The 22,640-nt window shown below is 40.0% G+C and overlaps 1 protein-coding gene across 5 annotated transcripts in view; it reads right to left on the reverse strand.

Annotated features, from left to right (window-relative positions):
- The window catches only part of LOC141403598 (uncharacterized), a 261,508-nt gene that overhangs the window by 162,715 nt on the left and 76,153 nt on the right, over positions 1–22,640 (reverse strand). For 2 of the 5 annotated variants that reach the window (XM_073986265.1, XM_073986264.1), the window contains exon 2: positions 1,021–2,615. In XM_073986265.1, the coding sequence (XP_073842366.1) occupies positions 1,021–2,615 (1,595 nt within the window). Of the gene's footprint in view, positions 1–1,020; positions 2,644–6,411; positions 16,700–22,640 lie in introns of those variants that run through there. The other 3 variants (XM_073986267.1, XM_073986263.1, XM_073986266.1) reach the window with 3 other exon arrangements.

A 22,640-nucleotide genomic window follows, 5' to 3' on the forward strand; every position in this document is an offset into this window, starting at 1 on the left:
CTAAAAACTAGAAATTAATTTTTCGCTTAGCCTCAATAATTTTATTCTTCTTCATGATGGAATCTTTTAAATAAAACGCTTGCCGTTTTATTTTGTCACCATTTTTAATTTAAATGCAAGCGTTTTATTTAAAAAATTTCATCATGAAGAAGAATATAATTATTGAGGCTAAGCGAAAAATTATTTTTAGTTTCAAGTGCATTTATAGATAAAACAATGTATCTTAATTTTTTTAAATTACTTTTTTGAAATGCCTGAAATCGGGTGGTACCGCTATATGGGGGATATACCAAAACCTTGACCTATGTTCAAAATTTTTGGTGTGAATGTTTATGTACCATTGGAAACTCCAAATGCCAAAGTACAGCCAATTTGTACTAAAAATGAAGATAAAATCACCAAATCTGAAAAGTGTGCAAAGTTTTAGTTCAACCGCAACTGGGTGAAAAATGAGTTACTAGATTTGAACTAAATAGACAACATAGCAAGTTAAATAAAACATTGCAAAAATATCAAAGGGGCTTTAGTAATCGCAGTCGGTGCGGAAACTTTTTTCGCCGAATGGAACTAAAACACGCGTTTTCGTTATCAGGGCAATATTCCTCACATGGTACTGGCGTGGTATTTTTTTTTTTTTTTTGGTTATAGCCCTGATGTGAAACCGACCTCCATACCAAATTTCGTGACGATCGCTCCATAATTGTGGCCTGGAGTTTGATTACAATTTATAATGGACAGACGGACACACATCGCTGTATCGCCTTATCTCGTCGAGATATGAAAAATGGTATACAACATTGGAGTCTACGACGAATATTTCGCGGTGTTACATGAATTTTTAGCAAAACAAACTTTTAATACCTTTCCCACATTGTGGAGTAGGGTATAAAAAGTAAAACCCCAGTTATTATAATCAACCTAATTGCTGATAATTAGTTTAATTAGTATAAATTAGTTTAATAATAATGTGCCGAATTAAACTAATAATCAGGAAATAAATTATTTCTCAGATTTACTTACCTTAATTTTTTCCCACTTATCATCAACGTCTTGTAACCAACTTAGAAGTAATCGACCATTGTATCTATAGCGGGCATTTTTCTCTTTATCCTCTTGTTCGTGTGTTACAATATTGTACACTTCATCATCTTTCATATATGAACAAGCTGAGAAAGGTAGCAATTGACATGCCATATTTCTAGCAGCTTTAGTATGGATTCGTAGAATTTCTTGTTCTACATTTAAGCAAAGTTTTTCTCTTTCCACTGCGTGTCGATGATATAATTCCAAACGATCTTTTTGTTGAATCATGTATATCTCTTTCATTTGGTTTGATATGTTGTTTGGCAAATCAGGGTTCTGAAAGGATTTCTTTGACTGCAACATATAATTCTTGGTATTTAACAAATATTCATTGAATCCTTGAGGTGGTCTTGGTTTGACAAGGAAAACATTTTTCCATTTTTTTTCTATTTGTCTTCGTATATTCATATACATTTGAAAACAATTAGTAAATGGCAAATCATGAGGATGAGAATCCGAACATACAACAATATCGTTATTTCCGGTATTCGCCTTTACTTCCTCCGTTTTCGCTCTTATTTTTCTTTTTCTTGGATGTAATTCAACATTATTTGCTAATACTTCCTTTGACGATGAAGTAGACGAGGTCGAAGGACTCGGGAGGTTCAAAATATTGTCATGGTCAAACGAAATATTTTGATGAGGCGGACTGCCATTATTATTGGAATATGGTACTTTGCTCTCAACTAAATCATTAGCAGTTGATGAGGCTGGAGATGGTGAATTACTTGGTATTTGCGGCGAGGAATTGTTTGAATTTCTGTCATTAGCCGATAAACCAACTCTGTGAGCACTCCTTAAAACCCTTAAATTTTTTTCTTCATTAAGCTTGGAATTTTTTTCTTCAGCAGTACCACAAGAATGGTTAAGTTTTATTGGACTATCCCGTGGGCTTGTATTTGTAGTGGATATGTCTCTATCATTAGAGTCATTGTTGGATGCTACAACATAGGGTAATGCTGGATTGCGGGCTGTATTCAATTTGCCGGCTCGTGTACCCCCACAATCAGAGTCTATAGTACAATTTTGTTGGGGAATAACAATCTTTAAGGGTGGAACTTTCAATCCTCCGTTGCAAAGAGGATCGCTTTTTGAATCATCATCATCGATTTCCGAATCCAGCGGTTTACCTTTTATTATATCGTCTTTATCACTTGCATTACCGCTTTTATTTATTGTGGAATTGGTTTTTGAGTTATTATTTTGTTTAAAAGCCTTTTCCACTCTATTCGGAAAACGTTGGCTACCGGATTGCTTTGCGTCTTTTGTTACATCCGCCTCCTTGCGCTTCTTCTTCTTGATGTCATCGGAATCATCGCATTCGTCTTCATCTATATCCGAAAAAGTTCGTTTCATTATATTTGACGATGATGCTTCTGTCGAATTAACAATATCGAAACATCCTTCCTTTTTATTATCCAAGTTTGTTTCTTCTATTTTATCTTTATTGTCGGTTTTTTCAGAAAAATTAGATTCTTCGAAATCTTCGTCTTTCTTATGGTCTTTAGATTTCTGAGTAGAGCGTGAAATATCTGAAAATATTAAGCGAACGTAAAGAATCTATAACACGATCAAAATTAGTAGCCCATTAAAAATATTTGTTTGCATAATAATAGCAGAACACAATGCGCTTCGCAACCCCGACTAAGACTAAATCTACATACGCAGTTTACCTTCAGCTCTTGCAGTGAACGGTCAACACTTTTTCTTTCGTGCGCTCAACACTACAAATCTACTTTGCATATCGCAGACACATAAATCAAAGTTTCGCTCTTTCATTTCATTCGTTATTTCTACTCATTTCTTTTGTTTTTGTACTCATCATACATAGTTTTTCTACATCAACGCGTTAGTGATCGGTACCCGCAATGGAGTCCTCCTCCGGAGGAAACTATTATGCTAGTCTGGACCCGGGGGATACAATCCCCGCCTCTCCAAGACGCAAAAAACAAACTCAACATTCACGCTCGTAAATACCATGAATTATCCACCTCTTCTACAAGCTCGAAGCAAGAAACAGCCATGCCCAAAGTTCATAATCATGAAAAGCAAAAATGTCGACCAACCATTGAAATCATACAACATTTTTCTTTTATCCAAAGCCATACAAGGCATATCTTCAGAGCCAACTTTAAAAACAATATTTACCAGAGACGGTAACATGATGTTCCTTACAAAAAATGAATCTAAAGATTACCGCTTCATCAGAGCAAAAAATCTACCAGGCGTTTGTCCGATAGAGTGTACAGTGTACACGTGCAATGGTATAACTGTTTATATCAACAAAACAGATATATCATATACATAACAGATATAATATGATATAAATGTGGGAATGAGTGTAACAGTTATGATATTGTTTGGGTTGTGTATACTCACAATAACATAACTGTTAGAAACAGTTCTGTGTTGTATATGAACGAGTGAGAACTTTATTTGTTTTTCGTTCTCAAATATCTGTTGTACAACAGATATTTTTCAAATACTACAGATACCAACAGATACTATAGGTGTAACAGGCATGTGTGAATAAGTTCTAAGGAAAATTCATAAAAAATTAAATTTTTAAACATTTTTATTATTTAGGGGATAAAAAAATATTAAAGACATGAACTCTTACAACTGAACGCACCAATTTGAATGTTTTTCTGGTTTCAGTGAGTGGAATGTACGAGGGCTACTAGAAAAGTTTCCGACCTAATAATGAAAACGCGAATATTTATCAAAAATAGTTTTATTATATTCCAAATATTTATTGCAAATAGTTTTCAGAGAGGTGCATAAAATGACACCCTATTTTTTTCGGAATTAGTTTATTTTTTGTATTTATTAGTTAACTATTAATATTATTATAATTTTTTATTTATTGTATTATGGATATTTATGAAATTAGTCATATTATGTACATTAATCACAAAAACATTCGATTGAATACAAGTAAATGACTAAAAATTGACTTTGGAAGTGGATGCTATAGCATTCACGTCATCCTACGTCACCATGAAAATGAATCTATAGCATTCACGTCCTCGAACGTGTTAAATTGGTGTGGTACTGATTAAAAAGAGAGGGAGATAAACAGAGTAACATATTTGCTTTCCTATGGTTAGTTTAACAAATACTTATATATTATATTTATTTATTTATTATATTTATTTAAATAAATATTATATGTGCCTACAACATCCCGGAAGGGAGAAGGCATACTTCTTCCATATCAATGAGTGCACAGCGATTCATATTGGCACAATAATATGGGACTTACTTTTATCGCCGAGTCCGAACGGAGTATCTTACGACACAACTTGTAAATAAGTTTTCATGGAAGGGGAAAAAAATACTTCTTCCATATCAAGTCCGAGCCCGAACGGAGTATCTTACGACAAAAATTGTAAATAAGTTTTCATGGCTGAAATACTCAGGCCACCACCGCCGAAAATGTTGTTGTTCTGGTCGGGGATTGACCTTAAGAGAATAATACCTTCAAAAGCCCTTAAAACGACGCGTCACTTTGTAAGGTAGGGGTTGTTCGAAGCTGAATGTACCTACAATACATTTACCGAAGTATTATCCACCTACATACTTGGGACATTAAAGTCATTTCCACAGAAGTACAGTCATGGGGTTATATCGGTGTACAAGCAGGCTGATAAAGAATATATACACTTTATATGATCTTAAATTATTATTTCGAGGAGTTACAAACAGAATGATAAACATAATATACCCTCCATAACAAATCAAACGATTTTGTTATTCCTAATGGTTTTCATAATGCAGAATTTGTTATTGGTCCATGGAATGATTCTAAAGAAATTCGAAATTCACATTTTTGATTTGGTTTGTAGTACTCGGTCCAGTAGCACCATGTCTAACCAGATTTTGTATCCTGACTTTCGGGTCAAATAAGTTATAGGTGCTTTATATGTGCATATCATTATTATTTGACTCTTAGGAACGCGATATCTTATAGAGAATTTTACGGTCGTTGTCTTTTGCTTTAGTCACTTTTTGGTAAGGCTCACAGTTTTTGAGATATATAAAAAAAAACCAAAAATATGACCTATGACCATGAATAAGTTTCTTCGCACGCATGGGATCAACAGAGATTTTTAGGACCTCATTTGTAATGACAAATCCTACTTTTCCACCAAAATTCAGCTCTGTGGGAATTTTTCTATTTCAATTCCTATTTTGTTTGGGCTACATACAATAAATACTTATTGTATCACACCAATATCCATTTATATCAGTTTGTACAAACCAGATATAAACAAATATGTTCCTATTTTTCTGTCTATACCAACTCATATCATACCTGTTTGAAAAAGTATCAGTATCAACTGGTAACTGAAACTACATTCTACATATCCATACTCACTCAATGTTGAAAAATGTCGGAACTGATATATTCAGTTGTATCCATGCAGGTGTTTAGTGTACACTAACTACATCCCACTCTAAATATTGTCAAAGGTTTTGTACACTGCGACCTGTCACTAACCTTAGCGAAGAAGAAATCGTGAAAGAAATGAAATCGCAAGGATTTGTTGGATGCAAAAAGATAACATCCTTTAGAAACGGAGTTGTATCTAAAACACCTATGCACATTCTAGATTTCGATCTGTATGAAGTTCCACAAACAGTTGATATTGGCATAATCCCATGCAAAGTGAAAGAATACATACCCAGCAAAATAAATTGGAAGTAGTGCAATGTGGACTAGTTCTGTCACGGCATGTTTTGATGCAGTTCAACCGGAGTCGTGAAAAAGGCACTCCAGTCCTCACATTTTAACCGCATTTGGATGCCATCCAAAGAATCACATCCACTTGTCACATTTTAACAACATCCGGATGCAGTTCAGCGGAGTCGTAAAAAAGGCACTCCAATTCCTCACAATTTAACAGCATCCGGATGCAGTCCAAACGGAGTCGTGAAAAAGGCACTCCGTTCGCTACATATTATTAGCAGTTGTTAGAGATCCCTACATGTACATAAATCAGTTTGTACATCTCTACAGGCAGCGGGATACATTTTCCAATAAGAGATAAGCGTGTTAACATTTTCAAACATTTGTTGATACAAACTAAATAATATTTCATTTGTGAACATTTTTCCGGTAACTCAAGAGAAGAAAATTTTCGAATGGAGTACTGTTGGAGTACATGTCGAAATCGCGTAGGAAACACGCAAATTTGCAACTAAATTCAATGGAGAATTTTCATAATTTGTGTTAATGTAATAAAGTTCTTAATATTTTTAGGGGTCGATTATGGATAGCAACTCAACTGTAGTTGCGTTGCCAGAAGAGAAAATCTTACTTACTTACTTACTTACTTAGCTGGCCCATTACAGAACATTTGTTCTATAGGCCGAACTAAGAAGAGATCTCCATTCCTCTCTATTTGTTGCTTTGCTCTCTGGAATACCGCGCCTTGTCATCTCATCATCCACTTGTTTGCGCCATCTATTCCTTGGCCTGCCAATTCTGCGTGCACCGCCATGTGGCATGTATTCATACGCCTTTTTAGTGGGTTCATCATCGCTCATTCTTTTGATATGGCCTAGCCAACGCAATCGCTGCTTCTCGATACGTTTAACAATATTGATGTCGTTGTATAGCAGATACAGCTCGTGGTTCATGCGACGTCGATATTCACCGTCAACGCAGATTGGTCCGTAGATCTTTCGAAGAATTTTTCTCTCAAACACACCAAGCACTGCCATGTCTGCTTGCGCAAGTACCCAGGCTTCGGAGCCATACATCAGCACGGGTAGTATCAGTGTTTTGTAGAGCGTTATTTTTGTTTGACGAGATGTGGCTTTGTTTTTAAACTGCTTACTTAATCCAAAGTAGCATCTGTTGGCCAATACAATTCTTCTTTTTATTTCACAACTGATGTCGTTTGTTGTGTTGACGGAGGTGCCGAGGTAGACGAAGTCTTTTACTACCTCAATATTATAGGAACCAACTTCCACAGTCGGTCCGAGCTCAATGGACGCATTGCGCGTCGACACCATCAACTTGGTCTTCTCACCGTTTACCGCCAGACCCACTTTAGCAGATTCTCCTTCGACTTTTATAAAGGTATCAGTTACTTCTTTTACTGATCGACCCATGATGTCTATATCATCAGCATAAGCAAGTAACATGTGACTATTGGTGTAGATTGTGCCACTTCTTTTGACGTTTGCCTCTCGTATAACCTTTTCTAGCAGGATGTTGAAGAGGTCACACGAAAGGCTGTCTCCTTGTCTGAAACCTCTTTTGGTACCAAACTCTTCGGAGAGGTTCTTTCCTATTTTAACTGAGGACCTCGTGTCAGTTAAAGTCATTTTACAAAGCCGGATGAGCTTTGCGGGAATACCAAATTCAGACATGGCTTGGAATACCTTTGAGCGCAGCGGACTGTCGAAGGCTGCTTTATAATCGACAAAAAGGTGGTAGGTGTCGATCTGCATCTCTTGGGTCTTCTCCAGGATTTGCCGCAGGGTAAATATCTGGTCAATGGTGGACTTGCCAGGTCTAAAGCCGCATTGGTATGGTCCAATAATCTCGTTGACCATTGACTTTAGTCGTTCGCACAATATCCCTGACACGATCTTGTAGGCAATAGGGAGTAGACTTATGCCCCTATAGTTAGAGCATACAGTCTTATCTCCCTTCTTGTGGACGGGGCACAGGATACTCAGGTTCCAATCGTCGGGTACTCGTTCTTCCTGCCAGATGGTGCTAACTAGCTGATGAATACACCTTATCAGCGTGTCGCCTCCGGTTTTGAACAGCTCGGCTGGTAAGCCATCGGCCCCTGCTGCCTTATTATTCTTCAGCCGATTTATTGCTGTCTTTACCTCATCTTGGCTGGGCGGTATACATTCAATACCATCTTCTGGGATTGGGACTGTGGTATCTTCGTCGTCTTCGCTGCTATTGGATACCAACAGATTTGAAAAATGTTCTTTCCATATCCTGAGTACACTATCTGTATCAGTTACCAAATTACCTTGCTGGTCTCTACAGGAGGATGTGCCTGTACCAAAGCCATCAGTTTGATGCTTGACTCTTTGGTAGAATTTTCGGACTTCATTCTGGCTCCTGTACATCTCGATTTTTTCACACTCCCGCTTTTCCATCTCTCTCTTTTTCCTGCGGAAAAGACGTTTCTCCTCTCTCCTTTTCTCCCTGTATCTCTCTCGTGCGCTACGCGTTGCTACGGATTGTAAAGTAGCCTTATATGCCGCATTTTTCTCTTCGGTGGCAGCACGACACTCCTCATCATACCATGGATTCCTTGGTGGAGGTCTCTGGTATCCAAGTATGGATTTTGCGGCTGTTTGCATGGAGTGGGCAATGCTTTGCCATTGCGCTGATATGTTATCGGGATGAGGAGGGCTTTGATTAAGCAATTGGGCTAGTTGAGTGGAATATGCTGTGGCTATCTGTTGTGATTGCAGCTTACCGATGTCTAGCTTTCGTGTTGTGTCTGTTCGTACTTTGTTTGCTACGTTTAAGCGGGTGCGTACCTTTGCTGCAACAAGGTAGTGGTCCGAATCAATGTTTGCGCCTCGGAACGATCGTACATCCAACACGCTCGATGAATGTCTTCCATCTATCACAACATGATCAATTTGGTTTCTTGTTTTCTGATCTGGAGACAGCCAGGTGCCCTTATGAATATCGAGATGATTAAATCTGGTACTGCTAACTACCATGTTTTTTGCAGCTGCAAAGTCTATCAGTCTCATACCATTGTCAGATGTTTCACTGTGGAGACTGAATTTCCCGACTGTTGGGCCAAAGATATTCTCCTTTCCAATTTTGGCATTAAAATCGCCTAGAATGATTTTAATGTCATGGGCAGGGCAACGGTCATATGTTTCTTCTAAGCGCTCGTAAAATATATCTTTGGTCTGTTCATCCTTTTCTTCAGTGGGAGCATGAGCGCAAATAAAGCTGATGTTGAAGAATTTAGCTTTTATTCGAATTGCAGCAAGTCTTTCATTCACTGGAGTGAAGCTGGATACAAGATGTTTTAGTCTCCGACTAACTACGAATCCACAACCAAACTCATGCTTTACGTCATGGCAGCTATAATACAGTGCGTCACCTTTAGGTGTTGTTGTGACGCCTTTCCCAATCCATCGTATTTCTTGTATGGCAGTAATATCGGTCTTGTACTTTTCAAGTACGTCTGCCAATGCGAAGACTGCACCTTCTCTATAAAGAGTGCGAACATTCCAGGTGCAGATTCGCAGATCATGGTCCTTAAAACGTTTGCGGGGTTCGTCAACTTTAGAGGGGTTTGTTTTTCTTTTCTTTCGTTTTTTCATAGTAGGCTGTTTTTTCTAGGGGAGGGTTACTAACCCGACGCCTAAACCCAAGTTTTTAACGTTCTTATGGGTGAACGCGCGGCACATGTTAGCTCACTACCTTTAACGGGTGTTAAAGGCAGTTCCCCAGGTGACACCACGGGGAGGTCAGTGTCCACTTGGGATGAAAGAGGGACCAAGATAAATCCTGGGCTTTGCCATGTTAAAACCGGTCAGGACCGTTCCTTGGTATCTTCCATCCCCTACGTCACCCAGAAGAGAAAATCATGCAATTAAAATGAGCAAAAAGACGAAAATTTTTGTCAAATTCAATCAATATCAGTGTTTTGAACCTTCAGCTATAAATTTAATTGTAAAAAAGTATAAATTTAAATGCGGAAATAGAAAATTCTATGAAAAATTCTAAATTTGCTGTGGGCAACGCAACTGGAGTTGGGTTGCTATCCATAATCGACCCCTTATTTTACACAAATAATGCATTTTATTTGTTCTGGCATATTTTGTAATGGCTTGCACAATTTCCGCAGAATGCCTGTATCAAAACACGTGCTTTGGACTGCCTCCTATTCTACCCCAAAGGGTTAGTTAAAATGCAATGCCAAAGGGTCACTTAAAATGTAGTGCCAGAGGGTCAGTTAAAATGCAGTGCCAAAGGGTCAGTTAAAATGCAGTGCAATGGGGTGCCTCTTTCCGTAGTCACGCTCTTGTAAAAATCATGAGTGAAAATGCATAATTTTGTTTTTCCATGATTCATGACCCCACCCCCTGCACTAAGATCCAATGCGTAAATTGCAACCATTCTCACCGCTCAACCAACAAACAATGTCCCGCTCTATTACAGAGAAAAGAAGTGTTAAAATATAAAATAAAAAATAAATGCTCGTTTAAAGAGGCATCGGAACAAACACCAAAGCGCACTGATTTTGAAGTACCAATTGAGAAATTAGAAGAAGCAATAGAAGAGCGAAAACTAAAATTAAAAACAATCAATATCAATAATGTCAACAACACCACAACTACCGTTGAGAAAACAACAAATATACAATCCCCCAATACAAAAGAAAACGAACAACCAAAAAAAGAAACTAATACAACAACCACTGCCAACTCACCATCAACCACTCAGCAAAATTCATCATTCAAATCCAACAATTCTCTCTCCTCACTCAGCTCCACAACTGACAACAATAATACTACCACATAACATACTAATACATCAACATCATCATCACGCACTCAAAATGAACAAAGCCCAAAATTCACCACTTCTCTTCTCAACATGCCAACCACATCATCACTCAATATCTCAAGAGCATCATCTGCAGATACAAATAGCAATGCTCTCAAAGAGACACCTGCTAAAATTACAGCAAGAAGGTCTGAAATAGATACAGAAGATATTGACATGATATGCTAATCTGTTAGATAGTCAGTGGTCACACGTACAAGTTTTTCGGCAAAGTGAATTGGGTTTCTGGGAGAGAACTCTATTTCCCAGGAAACCCACATACCATATAATGGGAATCCCATTGCACCATCCCCCTTTATCTGTTACTCAGTAAATCATCCTGATAACAGAACAGCCAAAAGCGGAGTAGCTGTGTTCTTTAAAAATTATATACCTCACAAAAAATTACAAACAACTCGAAACTTTTAAACATATCAATTGAGGTTACTCTTAATATAAAATTTACGATTGTTTCAGCATACATCAATCCAAATGAAACATTTTCAGTTGGCGATATCTCAGATCTCTTTTGTAACATACATACCCCTATAATACTCGTCGGTGATGTAAACAGCTGGAACATCATTTGGGGATCAAGCACAACTAATCCTAGAGGTAATATTATAGAAAATGCCATCAATATTCAAAATTTATGCGTTCTCAAGGGTGGAAACCCCACACACTTATCAACATTTGGAACACACACCAATATTGACATATAGTGCTGCTCTGCATCCCTTCTATCTCTGGCTAGTAGTCACACACTAGACGACTTATATGGCAGTGACCACTTTCCCACAATTACCAATATAGTTGTTTAATTACGAATAGTTTCATTCTCTTTTCAAATTATGATGTTTCATTTCTTCCGTTAGAACTTTACCATTTAGCAGAAGTGCAACTTTGTGTTTTCGCACAAAGTGAAAGATGTCAAATTCTAATGAGAATGTACTAAAAATTGGCGCCACTTTGCAGTGTCCATCGTTTGTTTTTATTCTCTCTTTGGCTAAATAAAGAGTGGTCATTCGATTTTCGTCGATTGAAGTAATAACTTGGATTTTCGTCCACATAACACTGTAAACAAAAGGTACAGATATTGTCTCCCAAACAATATTTATTCAATAAAGGATTGAATCATTTTTATTATAACGAAATTGATACTGCTGTTGTTTTGTTTTCTTTTTGGTTTTTTTTTTCTTTTTATTGCTCGCAAACATTGGTCCAATCGAGCCGAATACATTGCTTCCAGCAAAAGGATTCGGATTCTCTTCACTTGGGAAGCAACAGCAATTGGTTTTTTCGTTGTGTTACAAAGGCGATCTGACTCCGTCATCAACAATAAAGCAACATAAACATCATCATCATCCCTCATAATTATTGTCATCAACTTCTTTATTATTTAAGCTAGGTGAGTACCATCAAAGAAGTGAGCATTCGCGAATGTAATTTCTGTTTTACAACAAAAAATAAAGTGCTAAATTAGTTTGCTAACATTCGCCCCACAACGCCGTCGCGTCGTTATAGTTGTTGTTGTTGTTATTCTCTTCAAGAATAACTACATTTCTTATTACTTCGTTAGACTCTTAGAGTACTCAAAATAACATCCAAAGTTAAAGAGAGCAGTGATTAATATTTGTTGGTATTCTTTTTCTATTCGAGAAAAATATTAATATCGTTGTTAGTGTATTTTCAATGCATATTCAAATTGCAAAGTAAAAGAAATAAAGAAAAAAGAAAAAACACTAACAACTCTACTAGCCACCAACCGTTGAGTTGTAACAACAAATACCCATCACTGCAGTCATCTGTTCTGTTGATCGTTCGATCGATATACACACACGTGTTATAAATATACGAGGTCCGCGCCAAAAGGTAAATATACGAGGGGTGCGTGAAAAGTTTTTTATTCATTCTGAATATTTTAATGAAATTTCTTTTCGAATATCTTTTACAAAATAATTGTTTTTCTTGTTATTGTTGGTAATTAGTGTGCATCTTACAGTCCGTGCACCCTACAATAGGTTAAACATTATTCAAAATTTGTGGATTTTCATCCATTTATTTAAATTTTTTGGAAAGTTTAATTATTCGTTTGTGTTTCTCTTGAGAAATAATTTGTTTGTGTATTATTCGATACACATATCCGAAATTTAGTGCACTGAGAGAAATTTTGAAGGCTTTTCAGTACACAGGGAAAAATAAAAATTTTACGTTTCTTGTCAATTTTGTTCTTTTTATTGTATTTTTCGGTACAATAAATTAAAAATAGTGTATTTTCGATACATTTGTGTACTAAACAAAATTTAGTGACTTTTCGAAAAGAATATTTTGCAGTTTTTTTGGATTTTGGTGTATTTTTCGATACATTAAAAATAAAGTTGGGTATTTTTCGATACCGATTTTCACAATTGTTGGTTTATTTCAATTTTTTTGGAATTTTTGAGAAGTTTCTACAATTTTTCGTTTTACATTGGTAATTTAGTACGTTTTATTGTATTTTTCGGTACATTAAAATAAAAAAGAGTGTATTTTTCGATACAAATTTTACAACCACTTAGAATTTGGCAGATTTTAAGAAAAATCAACACTGATTTCCTACGTTGGCTTGATAAACTTTAGTTGACAAGTTAATATATTATAGCATTTTCGTGCATTGTGAACTACTTCTTCAAGTCAGGTTGTTTTGGTCCATTTTAGAAAGGACATTTTTCGATTTCATTCAAATTTTATTTCGATTTTCATCGTTATGTCGGTTACTCCTCTAGACAGATTCATCAGAGCTACAGATGCTCTCATTACGTTTGATTCCAACTTCACTTCTCTCCGAGCTGAAGATCTGGATATCTATATTCTTGAAGCTCAGGCAGCCGAATTGAAAGTAATTTGGAAAAAAGTAAAAGAGATGTTTGACGAATGTCTTAATTTCCTAAATACTGCTGATAAACCCGATCCCAATGACATTACACCAGCAGAGTGTAAATATCAGTTAGCTTTCAAGGCGTATATAAATACAATTGCAATGATCAATCGGAAAATTTGTGAACATAGAGCTAGGTCGATGTATTCTTCTCCTACTTCTGGCGAAAGATTTTCTGTTCCTGAAGGTTTGAATATAACTAGATCATCAGCTGAAGTATCCGCTTCATACAGTGATAATGTTTTCCATAGTTTAAACCTTCCACCATGTGATATTGACATTTTCAATGGCGATTTTCTTTCGTGGCCTAAGTTTAGGGATCTTTTTTCTGCATTGTTTATTGACAACAAGCGCTTGAGTGACATAGAGAGGCTATGTCACTTATTGAAGAAAACTAGTGGCGAAGCGAAAGATATTGTTTCAAAATTCCCTTTGACGAATAGGAGTTTTAAGTTGGCTTGGAATGCTTTGAAGGAGACGTACGACAATGTACGAATTCTGGTGAATAACGAATTAAAGTTATTGTTCGACCTTCCGGTCATTGATATAGAATCATGTTACAGCGGGGTATAAATAGTTGCATTTCTGCTATGGAAATTTATGATGTTTCGACCAACGATTGGGATCCGATTCTTGTTTTCAGTTGCATCCAAAGATTACCCACAAACACTGTTCAATTGTGGGAACAAAATGTTCAAGATAAATCGGTCCTATCTTCATGGAAAGATTTAGATTCCTTTCTTACAGAAAGAATCCCTCGCCGGGGATAACAATCTTGGCGCGATGCGAGGGCTAGACGTCGCAGCTCTCTCATTCAACTTCCTGTAGTGTTGAACTGGGAGGCTGTGATCGACCAAAGGTTATCCACTCATTGTCAGATACCAACTTAGTGCACTGAAAGTCAAAGTGTATCCTTGGATTGAGTGACATATATTTGGTAGCGATCTCCTACCAAAGTAATTGAGAGATCCCCTAACACCGGGGTGTTATGCGACCTCGTGCCTATCGGTGTTCCAAGGTTTGCAGTTAGGGTACCAACTGTATCCGTACGGAGCCTCGCTTGATACCTGGGCACCTCAGCGAGTAGTCAGTGCCCCAGTCATGGTAGTGGAGGGCTATGCCATGGCTGTACTCAGCTCCCCCATTACCGTCAACTTCTTATGGATAATTCAAATTTTAAAAAACAAAACCACAACAACAATCCCAAACCATCTCCATTACCGACCCTTGCTTCGAACCCGGACAATGCCGCACCTCGTGCGAACACCCAACCCCTGGGCGGGGACGTCAACGAACCGACTCTGGACAATGTCAGTGACGCAATTGATAAGCAGAGCAGGGAATTGCTCGAGCTCCTGAGGGACAGTGAGAGTCTCCGACTCAGTCAGGAGAGCCCCCCTCCATGGGACTGGGAGAGTTGGGAGGATGATGAGATGGATATCACAATTATCCCATCTCAATCATCCACCGCTACTCTCTCTCTCGTGCTTTGGAGAGCTCTAACCTAACTGTTGAGGCTCCCTCTCCTTCAGGGGCTAAACTGTCGGTCGGTTCCGACAAACCAACCCTGAACAGGCAAGACGCCTTGGTTGAGGATGCTGTGGAGGAGGATACGTCGACGGCCCCCCCATGTCTCCCTCTACCAAAGCCAATAAATCTCGGCAGAAGAAGGACAGGTATAACTACCGGAGAGCCATCTACTACTGTCGTAGATTTATTTGCAAGGACCCATCCGAGGTGACTCCGTCGGAATTTAGGGAAATTGGCCTGAAGATCAGATTTGTGAGGCGTTTTGAAAAGAAATACCCTCACTTTGAAAGGATCTCCCTGCCAATTGACCAGATCCCGACCCCTGTGGAGGCTGCAGTTTCCAGCTCAGCGGCTGAGAAAAAGGCAACCTCTATGGGGAGAACCACAAAACCAGTGCTGTCAACCTGCTCTAATCCCTTGCGAGCGTCTGCGACGACCGCGGCAGGATTAGACAGGTCGACTCCACTGGCCCCGAAGACTACGGAGCGTAAGGGAAGCACTGGAGTGATCCCTTCCGTTTCGAAGTTGGTGCAGGGTAAAGTGCAGCCACCAGTTAGACAACCGTCAAAGGTACCGCCTATGCCGACTGTCTTGCCAGTGTCTGCCACTGAACCCGCCGGGGTAAAGAAGGGTGTAGATCCAGTAGGGGCGACGAACTTACAGTTGACTGGACAACAGACAACTGTAAAGTCGTCGACACCTACTGGAGCTCATTCTTCTGATGTAAAGAGAGGTGCTGGCAGTGGGAGTGGCCATGGGGTTGCAGCGGATGACGGACCATCGACCTCAAAACAGAGCGGATACTCGAAGACATCTGCGCAGGAATGCGTCAAGAGGGTCAGATCTTCTGAGGATCCGCATCCTGTAGCTAAGAGGGTGGTGGATCGTCGACCGAGCAACCACATGGGACCGCTCTCACAAGGGACGACCGGTCAGGGGAAGTCTGAAGGGGCTCAACCTGGGAAGGCTAGTAAAGCCGACCCAGGCATGTCATACCCACGGACTTCCAAGGGCAGGACCCCGTTGCCAGTTAACCGGGAAGGCGTGATCGCCCCGGAGAATCTCCGGGTGGCGATAATTGACAAGGCTGATCTGGATGGGAGGATCAGCGATTCGCACTGGATTGCAGTGGAAGGCCTGTTGAGAGAGGCCATCACCTCTGATGAGGTTGACGCCAGCAAGACCGGCTTCGGCAGAGCAGTCATCCAAAGGGGAATCAGAATTCTCTACTGCCAGGACGAGGAGTCGAGAGACTTCCTTGTCCAGCTAGTAGGGGATTCTGGTAACCTCTGGGAAGGCTGTAAACTAGCTGCTGTCCCTGTGGAGGAGATTCCCAGGAGGATTGTGGCCACTACGTGGGTGCCGCCTCCTGACTCTGACGCAGGGGGAGTTGTTAAGATGCTGCGGAAGCAAAACAGGGGTCTGTCGGTAGACGGCTGGAGGCTTTTGAAGCGCTTCAGAGAGAGAGACGGCATGGTGATGCGTTTCACCATTGACAGTGAGAGTGCTGAATACATCAGAGACTGTGGGGGAGTGCTGTACTTCGGGTCCGGTGGACTTCGGTTCAGGTTCTCGGGGTCACAGTAAGGTTGTTCAGCAGCACGGTCTCAAGGTGTTGCAGATTAATCTGCACCACTGTAAGGCCGCAGCTGCTGAACTCCTTCTCTCCCTCACAGACTCTGCTGTGGATATTGCTTTGGTCCAGGAACCCTATTTGTATAAAAATAGGGTTTCTGGGCTAAACAATAAGCACTTCTCACTATTCCATGCGAATAATGGAGATAAAGTAAGAACTTGTATTGTAGCTAGAAAAAGTTTAAATCTTTTTCAACTCTACAATTACAGTGATGGTGATACGACTGTGGTGAGACTGGATGAGGTTACCGGTAGGGCTCTAGTCTTGGCCTCAGTCTATATGCCGTATGAGGCACCCGACCCACCTAGCGAATTGGTGCGCAAACTTGTGGAGGAGACGGCGGGCAGCTGCAGATTGGTGATGGGCTGTGATGCAAATGCTCACCACTTTCACTGGGGAAGCAGAGACACCAATACGAGGGGTGAGTCCATATTCGATTTTATTTTAGTTAATAATCAGAGAGTATGCAACAGGGGTGACACCGCCACCTTTCATAATAGGGTAAGAGAGGAGGTCTTAGACATCACTCTTACAAATATGGAGGATACTTCCATAATGGACTGGAGAGTATCGAATGAGTGTTCTTTTTCAGATCACAGGGGGATACACTTTCGAGTGCATTTTGGAGGTAAAAGGCAACTACCTCATAGGAATCCAAGGAGAACAAGCTGGGAAATCTACAACTCCCTTGCTTCCTCGAGGTTGTGCGAGTTCTCCGAACCACGTACAACGGAGGAAATAGATGGCCAAGTTGAAGATCTCACGCGTGTCCTCCTGGGTTGCTATGAGAAGTCCTGCCCATTAACTTATCCTGGTAGGAGAACACAACCAGTTTGGTGGAATAAGGAGCTGGCTAAGCTTAGGAAAAGTTGTAGGAAAGCATATAATAAAGCTAACAGAACAAAGTCTGATACCGACTGGAATCTCTATAAAGAGAGTTTCAATCGGTATAAGAGTGAAATCAGGAAAGCTAAAAGGGACTCGTGGAAAAGCTTTAGTGAATCGATAGAAGGGGTTAATGCAGCGGCGAGATTCCGTAAGGTGATCTCGAAGGATCCAAAACCCTTCGGGAGCATCAAACGGGATGACGGTACCTGGACTAACTCCGCTCTGGAGACTCTAGATCTGCTGACAGGAACACACTTCCCTGGGAGTGAGGATGCCAGCTCGAGTGCACCGAGTGTGTATGAAAGCATGAACCGCACGCCCGAGGAGGTGGCTCTTGTCAACAGATTAATAAGCTATCCCAAAATCTCATGGGCGATAAGTACTTTTCAGCCATATAAGTCTCCTGGACCTGATGGTGTCATTCCAGCGATGCTTCAGAATGCACCGGCTGTGCTGATAACCATCCTTCAGAAGATTTTTAAGGCATGTTTACTACTATCGCACATTCCGGCACTATGGAAAGAGGTGACAGTGACCTATATTCCCAAAGCTGGGAAACCAAGTCACTCGCTGCCTAAAGACTATAGGCCGATTAGTCTTTCCTCTTTTCTCTTAAAGACTTTGGAAAGGTTGTTAGACTTAGAAATTAGAACTTTCTTCAGCAGTGACCTCATAAGCAATTCTCAACATGCTTATATTAAAGGTAAATCAACAGAAACAGCGCTACACTGTGTCGTAGGTTGTATAGAGAAGAATATGGGGGATTCGAATTTCACTTTGGCTGCCTTTCTGGACATAGAGGGTGCCTTTAATAACGTGAAGCTCGAATCCATTCATCTCGCTCTAGAATCACTGGGTTTCCCCTCTATCTTGATAGATTGGATTGACAGTATGCTTAGAAGCAGACTGATCAATTCTAATATTGGGGAGAGCTCTATTAGGAGATCTGTCACCAGGGGCACACCTCAAGGGGGAGTCTTATCCCCCTTGCTCTGGCTACTGGTGATAAATGGGATACTCTTGGAATTCGACAATTTAGGAACAAGGGTAGTTGCTTATGCGGATGATGTGGTAATCCTGATTAGTGGGAAATTCTTAACCACATTATCTGATTTAATGCAAAGGGCACTTGCTAAACTCTCACGCTGGGCTCACAACAATGGACTGGGTGTGAATCCGGCTAAGACAGAGCTGGTGCTCTTCACTAGGAAAAGAAAGATCAGCGAGTTCGTACCACCAACACTAGAAGGAGTGCAGTTGAATCTCTCTACGGAGGCGAAATACCTGGGTGTGATTCTTGACCATCAACTTAGATGGAAAAGGAACACAGAGGAGCGCACCAAAAGGGGTCTAATTGCACTCTATTCTTGTAAGAACTCGATAGGTAAGAGTTGTGGTCTGAGACCAAATGTCGTACATTGGTTGTTCTCGACAGTGGTATGCCCCATTTTGACCTATGGGTGTCTTGTTTGGTGGCAGGCCCTGAATAGTAAGTCAAATTTGTCTAGACTAGCTAGTGTGCAAAGATCAGCCTCAGTTCTTATTACGGGGGCAATGAAGAGCACCCCTCAAGCAGCACTGAGTGCAATACTGAACATCCACCCTCTGGATGCTTCTGTTCAGTATCTAGTATCCCGTAGTGCCTTGAGGCTCAAGGAGCTTAATCTATGGCGTACTTCAGGGTCTGGACATGCTAGCATTTTACATCTTAGCAGTCAGATCGGACTATGTGGCGGTGGGTCTGAAACAGACTACATCTCGCCTTCCCTGGACTTTGATGTAGCGGAGGTCTATATCCCTGCCAGAAGTGAATGGGAGCATGGCAGGCCACTACCCGATAGCCTCTCCATCTTTACTGATGGTTCTAAGATGGTCGAAGGTACTGGTGCGGGGGTGTACTGCAATGAGCTAAACATTAAACACTCTTACAAGCTTAATACGAATTGCAGTGTCTTTCAAGCGGAGGTCTTCGCAGTAATGAAGGCCTTAGAATTAATAGTAGGACTAACGGACGAAACAGGTAGGGCAGTCACAATCTATGTAGATAGCCAGGCCGCCCTTAAGGCGCTAAGGTCTTATACTATTAAATCTAGGATTGTTCAAAACTGTAGGTCCTTGTTAAAAACTTGTAATTCACGTGTTAGGCTATGCTGGGTACCAGGGCACTGCAATGTTGAGGGAAACGAGATTGTTGACGAATTAGCAAGACGTGGCTCCCAGTCCTCTAACCTTATGGTAGAGGACTACGTCAAACCCCCGCTTTGCTATTTTCTCGGCAAGCTTAGCCAGTTCTACGCAGAGAAAACCGAAAGGATATGGCAGGACGTACCTGGTTGTAAGGTATCAAAGTCTATCTGGCCGGCTATCTCGAGGCGTAGGACTGCGTCCCTTCTCTCACTATGCAAGTCGGAGATCAGGATCGCCACAGGAGTCATAACTGGCCACTGCGGCATTAGATCTATGACGTGCAAGTGGGATGGCAACAGCATTGAGTACTGTAGGCTATGTGAGGATGAGGAGGAAACGGAGACAATTGAGCACCTTTTATGTAAATGTCCTAGACTAATTGTCAAAAGGCATTTACTTTTTGGTGTACACGTGATTGAATCTCTTTCCTACTTTTCCTCTGTCGACCCAAAAATCTTGGTAGCGTACTGCAAGAGCCTTAAGTGGCTCTGGGGCAGTACAGTGCGGACTTAATCTGCATCCGTATGTAGCATGTAGTATACCTATATTTACATATTTACTTATATCCATATTTTCCTTACTTTCATTTACTCTTCTCCTACTCTTGATTATTACTAATTACTTTATTTTCTTTTCCCTCCTCTCATCTATTCTGTACATTTCCATTTTCTCCCTCTCCTTCCTATCCAAACCCCCTACATAACCAACCACATCCCAAACACATAGCATTGGAACTCTCACATCATCATCTTTGGCATCACCATAACAAACACCCTAATCAGCAAAAATCATCATCTCCATTATGCACGCAATCACCATATATTCAACACAATAACCTGATTTACCTAACTACATCACAACAACAACACCAGCAATCACCAATAACAAACACATTAACCAGCAACAATCATCATCTCCATCATGCACACAATCACCATATATTCAACACAATAACCGGATTCACCTAAGTACATCACAACAAAACACCATCAATCACCAATAACAACAATAGTCTGGATGATCACAATGGACCTCAAGGTCTCCGAGTGGAGTGGCTGTCAGTATTGGCAGTCACGCATCCTGAACCTAACCTAACCTACAGAAAGAATTCAGACACTTACGTGTCTTCGTGACATTAGGGGAATTGAATCCAATAATAAACATGAAAGCAAGTTTTCCAAACGGAGTCTCTCCATTTCCTCATCCACCTCTTCAGGTCGATTTTGTATTATGTGCCCTAAGTTAGTTCATCCCTTAAGATTTTGTCCCAAATTCTTAAAATGCTCGATCGATAGTCGCTTTTCGGCACTTCGACGTCATCATTGTTGTATGAATTGTCTAACTCCAGGTCATGAAGTACATAAATGTCTAAGTAACCATAACTGTTCAAGATGTAACAGGCGACATCACACGCTGTTACATCGTGAAAATTCCTTCCATATGGGTTCTCCTAAATCGACTTCGTCAAATTCTTATTCAAGTACCCCTAAAGTATCGCAAAATGTATCAGTTCAAAGCCCAGACCTCTCTTCTTCTTCGTCTGGTACCTTTTCAACAAATAGGCAAGTGTTCCACGTTGCAGAAAATAAGAAAGTCGTATTAGGAACGGCTACGGTGAATATCGTTCACCAGGGAGTTTCACACCCAGTTCGTGCCCTTATCGACCCAGCATCCGAAGCTTCCTTCATTACTGAGGAGTTACAACAAAAAATTGGTATTTCTACCACATCAACAGCGGTTGCTATTTCAGGGGTTGATCAAACTATTTCCGCTAGATCCAACAAGTGCTGTTCATTCTGTATTGGTTCCTCAAACGAGAATACATTTTGCATAGAGCTTACGGCTTTGGTAGTCCCTAGAATTGCCGAAAATCTGCCTTCCACTTCCATCGGTACTGGATTATATTCGCGTATTCCAAATATTCGTTTGGCGGACCCACAGTTATTCGACTGTAGGCCAGTAGATATTCTAATTGGTGCTGATCTATATCCACAAATTCTTTTACAAGGAATTAAGTTTAATATTTTGGGTTCTTTGGTTGCTCAAAATACAGTTTTCGGTTGGATCATTACTGGTCCACTTTCTCCAAGTATAAGAGTATATTCTGCAGTAGTGAGATATGCAAATCATGAGGAAAATAAAAGTTCGAAATGCAATTCTTACAGGAAAAGAAATATTTGAATTCATTTTCTCAGACGTTCATGTGAAGCATTCGCCGTTTTTTGAATTGAGTGTTATTGACTACGTCAAAGTATTCAAAAGGACATACAGTTGTTATCGGTACACGATATTCAAATGGGCGATTTCGTGGTTCTTCTGATCGGACAATTCTCGCACTTCGTGTAAATGAGTCGTTTAATATAAAACGTTTTTTCGGGCGTTAACCATGGTCTTCAATTCGTGCAAATGTAACACGGTGTTGTAGGACGACGAAGAAATTAGTTAATCATTCTAATTAAAATGAATTGTTCGTGATGAACATAAATTGGTTTCTTTCTTTTTTCATATAGTAGAAAAATTGTATAAGACAACCTACTCTCAGCTATTACTAGTCTGACGAGTAAAAATGTACGAATATTTATAAACCACATGTAGTTGGAAGCAGATTCTTAGTAGTGGCTCCTATTCGGGAGTTTAAAATTTGCTGGTCGATAGCGCCCTTCAGGCGAAATAAAACGAAGACTTTCCTATCCGGGATATTTAACAATTCTTCGCTTTTGATTTTAATTTAGCTGGTCGGTAGCGCCCTTCTGGCGAAATAGAACGAAGAGACTCCTATCCGGGAGATTTAACAACTTTTCGTTTCTTTCAGTTACAAAAAAATGTTATTGTATCGA

Source organism: Musca autumnalis, unplaced genomic scaffold, assembly GCF_047663935.1.
Source record: "Musca autumnalis isolate F117 unplaced genomic scaffold, ASM4766393v1 scaffold_4, whole genome shotgun sequence".
Taxonomy (NCBI): domain Eukaryota; kingdom Metazoa; phylum Arthropoda; class Insecta; order Diptera; family Muscidae; genus Musca; species Musca autumnalis.